We start from the raw sequence: 12,416 nt of genomic DNA on the forward strand, positions 1-12,416 counted from the left end.
CATACCCCATGTTGCTTAGTGGAAGGACTCGTGGAAATAGGACATTTTGCAGTGACATTGCATCTAAGTTGACCTTGCTCAAGGACCAGGGCAGATCCGGGTTTAGGGTGTTCCCGGTTTAGGATAATCCGGGTTTAGGGCGTCCCAGGTTTTAAATTTATTCTTGCTGGGATTAGGGCGTATCCTGCTGCCTGAGTTCCCCTTGAGTTCTCACGGGATTCAGACAGTATTTTGGGGGAGACAGAAGCCCAGTGGTGGTGGATTTGGGCAGAGAACGTGGATTTCCCCAGAACGTGATTGTAGAGGGCTGGTGTGAGTTCGGGAATAAAGAGTTGCTGTTTGTATCTACAAGCTGTGTGGTGGCTCGTGATTTTGTGCCCAGCCAGACTGCGGCATGGTAGTACTACCCTTCTGATCTTGGAATTTAGAGTCTAGGGGCAATAAGTAAATATCAATTTGATAAGCATTTGCACAGGTTTGATTTTAAAAAGTACATTAAACACATAGTTTGCATTGTTGATGAGCCTTGAAAGTTTCATACTGAGAGTAGATACAAAAACAACACATATCAATTTCATGAACTTTCTGAAATACACAAATCCATAAAAACCTAAACAGTGAAGAGAATTCCAGGTATTGTGAAGTGGGAATGAGTGGGAAGTTAATGTTAATAGGTATTGAATTTTTTTGAAGGGACTGAAAAATAACCTCAAATCATATAATGGTGGTTTCACAACACTTTATTAAAATAAAATTTAATGAACAAATTTATAAATTCAATGTGGTTATCACAATTTATGGCCATAAAATGATTATACTTCCTTAAGTTAAAACAGACCCCCAGACATCATATGTAGGCATGTAACATAACATGAGAAACTCCCAAGAACACTGTATCTTCAGACTTGGGCATTCACCAATGAATTATCATAGTTTTTTGAATTTTCTCAGTTTTTTCTTTCATTTTTAATTTTTTTTTTCTTTTCTCATTACTGTGGATGAACACAGAGACTCACACAAGTTAGGAAAGTGATCTACTACTGGCCTTCAACTGTCCTTTGACCCCCATTTTTATCTCTCTTTTAAATGTCCATTCTGTCCTCAAAACTTGTGGTCCTCCTGTCACAGCTTCCTGTGTAGCAAGGATTAAGGGCATGTGAAACCATGCCTAGGAAAACCTCAATTTTATGGAGAACCAAAGACAAAAAAAGGAGTTAGAGGGGATATGATGGAGGAAGAAAAGAAACTGTAAATGAGGGAACCTCGGCAAACATCATAAAAGCTCATAGTCTCATTTTCATAATCAAGAAATACTCCAACTCGACCTGCAGGCCTTTGCAAATAATGAATTAAGGATGGGGAGTTGGTGGAGAGAATACAGTGATTGTTCTTCTTCGAGGAAAATAAGACAAAACCTTTCTTACCTTCAAAACTGTCACTTGTAAAATCTTTACACACACCTATAATCCAGTTGGAGGTGTTCCCCACATCCACCTCCCAATAGTGTTTACCAGATTTAAAGGCCTCAACATCCCATATAACATAACTCTCCAGTGTCTGGGGATTTTCAGTTGCACCATCACCTCCAAATATCCTATTTCTAACTTCATCAGGAAGACTCATATAGCGATTGGCCCATCCTTGAATAAGTCCATTGTGTACTGCAATAAAAAATAAAAAATCAGATCAGTAAATGGTGTCTGCATTTGCCTTGGGCAAAGATTATCTACTTAATCAATCTCTTTATTGACTCCTCCTAAAAGAAACTGTAGAGAGTAGAGAGATTTCAAACTCAATCATGTATGAAGAATGGTTCCTATGCCCTCATTAGCACCCAGAAATCTTTAAATTATCTTGGCAATCAAAAGAAAACTGAAGGCATTCTGTGCTGTATGAAGGGTGATTTAATATTTACTTTTGGATGGTTTGTTTCAGAAAAAAACCCCAAAGTCCTTTTTTCTTTAGTAGAAATCTCTTCTTGAATTGTTTTTAATACCATTAATAAATAGATATCACTTTGCTATGATTGTGCCCGCTTCATTATCACACATCAAATAATTTGAGAGAAAGCAACATCTGTACCCTGTACTGAAAAGAATCTCTGACTTACATTATCTACTGAGACCATACATTCAATTAAAGTTGGATTTCAGCCTTCTGATATCTAGACCTCTTCTCTAGTGGGGCACAAACATGTCTGGGTCATGTTCAAAGATCACTTACCTTTTAGTTGCTTTGAAATCCATCTGATGGTATTAAAATTGTTCTATTTATGACAAATTTAGTCATTTTTTGGTTCATTAAAAACTTATATTTTATAAATAGTAATTATTATTTGCTCATTGCACATCATATATGCACTTGGAATATATAATAGATTGAAAACCACCAAAATCATATTTAAATCTTCAAAATTAGAATAAACTGCAATAACACAAAATATTGATGGCTGCTCTGAGAAGAAAGCATTGCATTGCTTAATGGCCACAAAACACCAATAATATTCCATCTCTTGTACTGTCTGTATCAGAAATAAAATATGTATCTGCACTACAAGTTAACCAATGTGGTCTTGATCATTGTATTATGACTAGACAGGGAAAGAAGATATAAATGTTTTCATTTCAGAAAATTAAAAATGTAAAGCATCTTTTTTGAGGAACCTACTAAAATAATTGAACCTGACTGCCAGAGGGCCCACTCCTACCTCGGAACTTGTTCAGCATATCCAAGATTCCAGTGATGTGTAATGAAGAGAGCTCTGGGTTCACTGGCTGGAGCTTCTGCATCTCCAGCAACTTGATTCTATAAAGAATGACATCAGGTACACTTTCAAACCAAAGATCAAACACAAAATCATTACAAAGTTACCATTTTTAATCCAAGATATTGTAGAAATTGCCCATGTTGGTGAATTAGGTATACATTTTATTCAACACTCTTGGGATTGTATAATACTATTTTCTAAATTAGACATACTAATATCCAGTCTTTATTTTTCTCAAACATTATCAAACTTAAAAAAAAAAATGGATTGTCATCCCCTCCCTGTATTCCTGAATCAACATTGGGAAATACAAATATCCTGGATATCTTACAGAAAGCAGATTGTTCAACCTTTGGGACTTTGGTCCACAGAGGTCACCAATGATACAGTCATTGGTTTATAAATGGGAAAGATCCTTGAGCCAGCAACTTTGATCATCTCTGCCCATGGAGGGAATCTAGTACAGCCTGGTAGCACTGATCCTGAGGGGTCTCAGGCAGACCTTTCCCTCTGAAAAAGGTCTTTGCCATGATGAAACAGGATCTGGTCATTGTTACTTATGGTAATGAAGCCCTCCTCTTTTTCCCATCCTAGGGAGTATTATTCTTTTCTATCTTGTTTATATTCTACCTCACTAGAATTAGATTCTTTTTTATGATACCTTGTGTAAATCTCCTTAGTCAGGTTTATTGGGACTGGGCTGGAGTCCATAGAAGGAATGGGTGCAACAAAACCCAGAACACCAAATCATTCTTAGGTATAGTTGAATTCAGCCACAAAAGGACATTTTTGAGACCAAGGAACATATTACCTCAGAGCTTCTTTTCAAACAAAATATTAAATATCTAGAGACAAAGATGTTAATAACTGAAAACAAAAATGTATCTTCTTCAAGATAAAAACAAGTTTCTCATAAACCAAAGATTAATACATAAAACTCACCTTTCAAATATGTCCCCTAAGTCCTAAAAGGAAAAAAGAAAGAGATAATATTAATAAAGTGAACACTGTTCTTCTGCATTCTCTCTGGTACTTTGTTGCCTGTGTGTGTGTGTATGTGCGTATATGAGTGTTTGTGTGTGTGTGTGTAACATTTTTTTTCTCTGAGTAATCACGTTAGACTATGTTAATACCAAAACCGAAACTAAATGTGAAAGACAGCCTTGATGTGCACTGAGAAGGATGGAGCTTACAAAGGATCTGTGCACTGATGCAACAGGACCTAGTTTCCAGTGTCACTCGACTCCTGTCTTAGTTCCCAAAACAGATTTGACCATCTCTGAAAATTAAAACTAAACAGTGACCTATTTGGAAAATAGTGCATTGTAAGTGATTAACAAACTCTACATCTTGTCTAAGAGAGGGGCAAAGCCTCAGCTGCTTTTGGGCAGGAGAACAGAGTGTGATAATGGAGTTGGGAAACATAAACTGAATATTTCCTCAACAAAATTAACTTTCCTATGATCACTGAGTTTTGGATAATTTGCTGTGGGTGTCATAGTCTTATTGATACAAGAATTTTGTCTTGTTTACCTTCTAAATGACTTACAGTCTCTCAAGATTACCAGAATATACAGAGACAAGTGATTGGACAATGATGGGTGTAAAGGAGTTCCTGTCACTCAGCTCAGCACAGTGGGGTCTGCAGACAACATTGCCCAGACAAGAATTCCTCTCTCTCAGGAAGAACCCACCTTGGTCACCTGGAGCAACTCCATGTCAGATTTGTGGCACAACTCAGTCAGCTCTCTGTACATTTCCTTCAGCTTTTCTCTGTGTTGGGCCATTCTGATTCCACTGTCTCTGAGTTGCTGTAAAATTTCCTGTGCTTCTCTTTCTAGTGTCTTCAGTTGAAATCTCTCCTCTTCAAGGAGAAACCGATGCATCATTTGATATTGAACTTTGATCATGTTCCTCCTTAAAACTACATAGTCCTGCAGATATATTCATTTAAAAAAAGATTACATTCAAAAGAAAATGTAAAACTTCAAATATTATTGTCTTAGCATCAAGCAAGTACTTCAGATACTTTCCACCTGATGCCTGCAAAGTACTGTCTAATAGTACTGTCTACTGGACTTTCTGCTTCTTGTCTCTCTCCTGATTAAATCAAGATCCCAGGCTATCTCCCTATGAGGCAGCTTCAGTGTTCTTAATGAATTATTTCTTCTTTTCCTCAATTTCTCTTTTATTTTTGTTCCTTTGTCTGATTCTTCTACATATTTTAAAATACTTATATACACACTGTTTTGTGAATTTAAAAACTACTCCACTTTGCCCATAGCTGAAAATCTATTTCTCTTCCAACTCTAGAACTAAGACTGTTTTATTTTCAGTGTCTGGGAAGATTTATCCAAATCTCCAAAGTTGTACAAGAAATAACAGTCATGCCTCATTCACCCTTTATACTAGCATTCTTCACACTAGTTTGTGTTGGTCACTACATTTGTAATATTACTAGATGTCACTGCCTTGTCTGAGAGGAAAACACTATCCTTCAATGTTAGCTCCAATTCAGCTGATAGCATCATTTTAATCTGCATAAAAATAAAACCTTTTCAAACTTACCACAAATGACTCAGATTTTCTAATTTCTTTATTTAATTTATCTTGCATCTCCTGAGTCTTTTGCCATAAAGGATCCATTTTCTTTACAATTTTCTCCTGCAAAATTACCATAGGCTTTAGTGATTGGGAAGACAGTCTTGTAGGTTTCATCTTTTATGTGCTAGAATAAAGCAGTGTTTGGGAGGATAATAATCTTGTGTTTTAAAGAGTCAATTTTTACAAAATAGTCAAAATTAATTTTACTATTGGGTAAAGTAGAAGAAAAAATAAGATTTTTAAAAGAGTCCATAAATGATACAGTCCATTTTCTGAGAAAGCAGTTTTTATATAGTCACACTATAAAAGGGTTTAGGCTTCAGTAACAGAAGTTCATGTTCCTAGTGCTAGCCATCTGCTGTACTGCTCCCCAATTTCACACATTTGGACAATATATTTACTTTTTAATTTGATTTTCAGTACTGGATACTGAAAAAACATTTTCACACATAGTAGTCAATAATTTACCTCTACACTATATCCCAACCCTTTAAAAAAAGAAAAGAAGGAGAGTGTCTTGCTAAGCTGCCCAGGTTGGCTGCAAACTTAGCATACTCCTGCCTCAGTTTGCTGAAGAGCTAGAATTATTGGCATAGCCACCATACCCTGTTTTTTGGACAATATTTCTAGAGGAAATTTCCTTCATGAGCATTCAACTTATTTATGATTTTAGTGTCAAATTGATCAGCATTTATACAGCACATTTTCACGGATACATCACCACCTCTACCATCTGCATGCTTATCTGCCTTATTATCAGGAGTCTTCATCCTTCTCTTTGATCTGGACCCTACAGGTTACATCACTCACTCTGTTCTCCTCCGCCATGCAAGCCACTGGGCTGTAGCTATGAACCGCGTGTTCAGGTGATTCAGAGCAGGGTGTAGAGAGCAGGCTCTTGTCCACCTCGCAGAAGAGCCCCTTTGTCTCCCCATTTGTCCTGCAGAGCTGCTCCCCAGAGTTGCTGTCTGAGCGAGGTCTGGCCTGTCTGGCGAGAGAGGTCAGCTTCTTGACGACAGTGTCGGTCCTGTAGTCTGTCTTCTCAACTATTTCTCTACACTGAGGGCAGCACCTGGGTGTTTGGGATTCATCCCAGCAGAAGTAGAGGCAGGGTTGGCATAAGGTGTGTCCACAGTCAATGGTGACAGGTTCTAAGAAGTAATTCATACAAATGGAGCATGTGAGTGCACTCTGGAAGTCTTGCAAGGCATGAGAATCCATGTTTCTGAAACCAAAAATATAGAGAGTGGAGCGAGAGGAAAGAGGGAGAGAAGAGAGTGTTATCCTTCTGTCTTGATGAGAAAATTGCAATTATAAAAGGACTTTGGTCACTGCTTTTTCAGTTGAGTCATGCATAATCTTTCTATTAACCTCCTGCAATACAAATCTAGATATAAAAATGTATCGACAGGTTGAGTTTCTTCTATAACACAAATGACAAAATTAAATGAGCTTGATCTAGATTAAAAAAAAAAAAAAACTTTCTCATTAATTTGGGCAAGTTTAATACTGGCACAAAGAAAGTTTAGGATGATTTCAGACTTACTTACATTAGGTGTTTGCTCCGGATACCCATGTAAAATCAATCTCTCTTTCTCTCTCTCTCTCTCTCTCTCTCTCTCTCTCTCTCTCTCTCTCTCTCTCTGATTCAATGACTATAGTAAATGTAAAGACACTCTTTATCTATCAACCCATAGATGTACTTTTCTAAAGACAATTGAAATTAAGTTTAATTCATTTGAAGATTGCTTGACTTAATCACTGTTGGCTTCAACTTACAACTCCTGAAACTACAATCGGGTGAATTTATGCTTCTAACCATAATTAAACAATATATTTCAAAAAAGAAAATGAAAGTGGGGTGTATCAATGCACCTCTTATCCAGCTATTTTGGAGGCTGAGGCAGGAGGATTAAAAGTGTGAGGCCAACCTCAGCAATTTATTGACATACTGTCTCAGAATAAAAAATAAAGGGTTGCAAATGTAAGTTAGTTGTAGAGCAACCCTGTGTTCAATCCTAATTATCAATAAGAAATGAATTAAGTTTTAAATTGAAAATTAGAATATAAATTCTGGGGATGTAATCAGTGGGAGAGCACTTGCCCAGCATTTGTAATGTCCTGAGTTTTAGCCCAAGGACTGAATAGGAAATTAAAAAGAAAATTTCTATTACTTCTCATTAAAGAAAATAATATTTCTCAGAATCAGTTCTGAACATCAGAGTGCCTTCATATTTTCAGAAGATGGATGCACATTCTACAGTAATAATCAGCAATAATTCATCCATTGTTATTTAAAGAAAATCAATAGGAAACCCCAGTGCAATGGCACATGCCAACTATTCCAGCTATTGGGGAGACTGAGGCAAAGGGACACTAAGTCCAAGGCTAGCCTGGGCACCTTAGTGAGGCTGTTTCAAAATGAGTTGTAACACAGTGATAGATTAGCCCTGAGTTCAATCCCCAATACCAAAAAAAAAAAAAAAAAAAAAAAAAATTGGTGACAGTGAGAGAGAGAGAGCATTAATTTACAATGGTAACCATGGTGCTTTCCTCTCCAGAGGCTACCCTTCAGTTTAGAGATGTGTTGATGAAGCATGATCAATTCATCTTAATTTCTAGTTTTTTATCTAGTGATCGAACTTCGCACTTGAAAACCTCTACAATATTGTTGCATCTACTGGGATACTTTTCAAATCTAGTTTGCAAACTGAAGGTTTTAAAGGGACAGCAAATAGGACTTTCACATCAAGGGTTTTACAATCAAATCTATACCTTAAAATTCTAAGCCAACCATGGTGGCACACACCTTTAATCCCAGTGGCTCTGGAGCCTGAGGCCAGAGGATGGAGTGTTCAAAGCCTGCCTCAGCAAAAGCGAGGTACAAAGCAACTCAATAGGACCCTGTCTCTAAAAAAAATACAAAATATGGCTGGTGACATGGCACAGTGGATGAGTGCCTCTGAATGCAATACTTGGTACTCACTAAAAAAAATCTAAATAGATGTGCATAATACTATTACATGAATAAAATATGTTGAACATTTTAAGCATTTTATGGGTTCTAAATTGATAAAACTGCAAAAATATTTCATTTCAGACATGGAAAATCTAATAAAACACAAGGTAATAGAATAAAAATTATTCAGATCACTTTACAGAAACAAATATTTTTAAAAAGGTATATATATATATATATATATATATATATATATATATATATATATATATATATATCAGGAAAAACAAAGTAGGTTTTTTTTAACTTGGTCAACCCAATTCAGTTGAAAAGTAAATTGAAACAATTTTTAGGAAAGAAAGTAAACTGAAAAGCCTTTCTTCTAAGTATCCAACTCACCAGAGTTCCACTCTTAGAAAATTCACGTCTGGAAGTGAGGAAAATTTGTCAGTAACACTCAGGTCTCCAAAGCTCAGCAGCTGAAAATTTGGGCTGCTCCTTAGAGGAACCTTAGAGAAAAAACCATTCTCCAGAGAAGTGCCCTACTTAAATACCTGAGACTCACCTAAGACCACACCCACTATAGGTTACCTCTTCTAAAAGTGCTGGATCACACTATGAGATCACAGTGATTGGCTTTATATAATAGAGTAAACAACTTTGATGAGATTTAGGGTCAGACACAAGAAAGTTCACATGATTTAGGTTTTGGAAAGAGACATTTTAACTGAAACAATTATTTTATTAAATAATACTTTGTTTTACAACAATAACATCTCAATTAAAAAAACATTGATTTATTTTTCTACTGGTGTTTAAAGTTTGAAATATCTGATTGATTTTGGTTTCTTGCTTTTCTGTTACTTCTTTCTTTTGTTTTTTTTTTTTTTTTTGTTGTTGTTGTTTGTTTTTGTTTTTTTCTTTTTTTCTTTTTTTTTTTTTTTTTTTTTTTTTTTTTTTGGTACTCCTTACCACTGAGCCGACAGTGAAAACCATTATATGGCATGGTGGTACATGCATTTGTCCTCAGCTATGGAAACGTAGTTAAGTGGTAGAGTATCATCAAAAGTATTAAGGAAATAAGCCTCCTCAAACCTACACTAAATTTGGGGTAAATTTTTTCTACTCAATTAAAGAAATGTTTAGTTAACCAAAAGCAGACCTGTGGCAGAGTTAAGTTTAGGACTTTCTTTTGTTAAAAACTGAGATGGAGCTTGGCAGTTTGATAGATGTAAACTTTCAAGCTCATCCACTTTGTGTTTCTTTGGCATCTACCAAAGATCTGTTTTTTATAAAACCCAAGTGTCATAGGTAATTGCATAAAGAGAAAGATCTGCCCTAAATCTGATGGATTGAAGTTTAAAAATTTCAGATAAGAAAATGATAGGATACACACACAAACACACACACACACACACACATAAACACAGCCATATTGTACTAAGAATGATGAAATAATAGAAATCAGCATGTTAGAAGAATAATGAATGATTCTACTTCCAATAAAGCTTCAGAATTATTCTTCAGTGTTTTTCTTGTTCTCAAGTATTTTTCCTGTTCTCAATTGTTTGATTATTTTTTGTTTGTTTAGGGTATTGGAAACTGGTCCCAGTGGTGCTTTGCCACTGGGTTATATCTCCAGCCTGTTAAAGTTATTTATTTTGAGACCAGGTCTTAATCGGTTGCTTACAATATCACAAAATTGCTAAGTCTGGCTTCAAACTTGCAATCTCTGTGTCAGCCTATTGAGTTGATGGAATTAAAGGTGTGTAGCACCAAGCCAATCTCTAGTCCTCAGTCTTAAGTAAAACCCTGGTTTCAAGTTCTTAGAGATGGAAAATATTAATGAGAAGCTTAATTAAGTTCTTCTATACTTGATTTTCTAAGATAATCCCAAGACATAGTTATGTTACTAGGTAGACTTGAGCTCTTTATTCTCTCCAAGATTAATTGTCTAGATTTTCTTTTGCTTTTTTTCAAGCTTAATTTCTTTTTTGAAAAATTAATTTCTCCATAATTTTAGCACTTCAGAAAGGTGTTATGAATATTAAAAGAGCCAGGATTAATGCATTACCTGGGGCAAAGTAAGCACCCTATAAAGTTTTAGCTGTCATTAAGACAGCAAAAAATCCTAAAAGACTTTAAAATCATTTATTTACAAATACAAAATTTGTTATAAAATGTATAGTCAGTTTATAACAAAGAACTAGAGCAGCATTTCTCATTTTATTATGGCAACAAAGACTCCTGGAGATGGTCCTGTGTGGTATTTATGAAATGGAATCATCCTTTTATGATTATGAAACTGAATCTCCCCATACTGATTTAGCCAGGCCCTAAGTAATTTAGTTGTGGGGCAGTAAGCCTCTGTTGTCAGTGCGGATGGGCTGCTCACTCACACACTCTCCAGAGGGGAAAATGAGAATCAAATAACCCAAGGGCAAAGAATTGTAATCTGCTTTAACAAAGAAGGTACAGTGCTCTGGCTCTGAGTGAGGCACTTTTCTCAGGATTGGCAGTTTGTCTTGGTGGAGAATCAATAGACTTGAATAGCAGTTACTTAGGGAGCTGATTTCAAAATACTGAATTAATGCTTAACCTAGACCCACTTAACCTAGACCTTTCTTTTTTCAACACCTATGGATGACTGAGCACTAAGCACATAGTCTTTGATTTAAGCTGCAATACAAACATTGTCTACTGGGTGTCAGGGCAGCTGTGCAGTAAATATGTCTGTTTTTCCATCACTGATTTTTGGCTTGTTATGATATTAACTGGATTCAGTTATCAGGACCAAAAACAAATAAGCAAGTACATATATAAATGCTCTATTAGTTCAAAGAAGTGGTGCATTCCCTCAAATTTCATGATTAAATTAATATGGACTGGAAATTGATCATTTAATGTGGGCTGCTTTCAGTGTAATTGAAAATTTTTGTTGGTTAGTATATATGGAGAAGTTAGCCATTGTCTATCATAGTGAGTATATTTAATAATAATCCATTGTGTGTTTGGAAAATAGTATGGCTGTGGATGTCAAGTATTTTATTTATTTATTTACTTACTTACTTATACATCATACATACATACATACCAAGGATAGAACCCAGTGGGACTTAACCACTGATCTAAATCCCCAATTTAAAAAAAAAAATTAAAAACAAGGAAGATCTTACTAAGCATTCCTTAGGGCCTACTGTGTTACGGAGGCTGACTTTGAACTTGTGACTCTCTGGCCTCAGCCTCTTGAGCTGCTGAGATTATAGGCCTGCACCACCATGCCTGGAGGATGTTAAGTATTCTTATTACAAAAATAGCTATGTGATGAATAGGTTATGCATAGATTAATTAGATAGGTTTGGGGATTTCACAATGTGTCTGTACTTCAAAGTATCATGTTTACATGAGTTTATATGATTTGATTGGTCAAATAAAATTATAAGGTTAAATTTAAAAGTTTTCTGAAATAGATTATGTAACACTGTGCTGCATCTGATTTTTTTGAGAGAGACAGAGAGAGAAAGAGAGAGAGGGGGGAGAGAGAGAGAAAGAGAATTATGTAATTTTTGTTTGTTTGTTTGTTTTTGGTGGACACAACATCTTTATTTTATTTGTTTGTGGTGCTGAGGATCAAACCCAGCGCCAAGGGCATGTCAGGTGAGTGCACTACCACTTGATCCACATCCCCAGCCCTGCATTTGCTTTTTAAAAGGAAAAAAAAATTATAGTGCCTCACTGTGTTGCTCAGGTAGCCTCTAATTCCTGTGCTAATTTGAGTTAGAACTAAAGGCACACACTATGATACCCACCCTATATGGCTCTTAAAATATTAATGTTTAAGCAAGACAGCCTCTGCCTATAATTCAGCTACTGTGGAAGTTGAGGCAGGAGGAATGTACACTCCAGGCCAACTTTAGCAATGTAGCCAGACCCTAAGTAATTTAGGAGACCCTGTCTCAAAACAAAATAGAAATAGTTCTGGGAACATGGATCAGTGGTTAGTACTCCTGGGAAAGGGAATTGTCAGAACCAAAAGTAAATAAACAAATACATATATAAATGTTGGATTAGTTCGAAGAAGTGTAT

The 12,416-nt window shown here is 35.9% G+C and overlaps 1 protein-coding gene across 1 annotated transcript; it reads right to left on the reverse strand.

Moving 5' to 3' along the window:
• Nucleotides 1–1,185: 1,185 nt before the first annotated feature.
• LOC124089369 (tripartite motif-containing protein 64-like) lies at nucleotides 1,186–6,592 on the reverse strand. The gene is made up of 6 exons (XM_046439370.1): nucleotides 6,182–6,592; nucleotides 5,336–5,431; nucleotides 4,462–4,701; nucleotides 3,429–3,442; nucleotides 2,708–2,805; nucleotides 1,186–1,661 (listed from the first exon to the last, which is right to left on the reverse strand). Exons 1-6 carry the CDS (start codon nucleotides 6,590–6,592, stop codon nucleotides 1,186–1,188), a joined length of 1,335 nt encoding a protein of 444 aa, XP_046295326.1.
• Between the last annotated feature and the right edge of the window lie 5,824 nt (nucleotides 6,593–12,416).

Source organism: Marmota monax, unplaced genomic scaffold (assembly GCF_021218885.2).
Source record: "Marmota monax isolate L192 unplaced genomic scaffold, Marmota_monax_Labrador192_F-V1.1 WCK01_AAM20220418_F8-fsc00096, whole genome shotgun sequence".
NCBI classification, from domain to species: Eukaryota; Metazoa; Chordata; class Mammalia; order Rodentia; family Sciuridae; genus Marmota; species Marmota monax.

Bases quoted from the DNA above. Each gene is read 5' to 3' on its own strand.
- LOC124089369 (XM_046439370.1), bottom strand. From the start codon at position 6,592: ATGGATTCTCATGCCTTGCAAGACTTCCAGAGTGCACTCACATGCTCC. The intron at 5,432-6,181 runs GTGAGTGATGTA...GTAATTTTGCAG, and splicing joins GCATGGCGGAGGAGAACAGA to GAGAAAATTGTAAAGAAAAT. The intron at 1,662-2,707 runs GTAGGAGTGGGC...TTTTTATTGCAG, and splicing joins TATGCTGAACAAGTTCCGAG to TACACAATGGACTTATTCAA.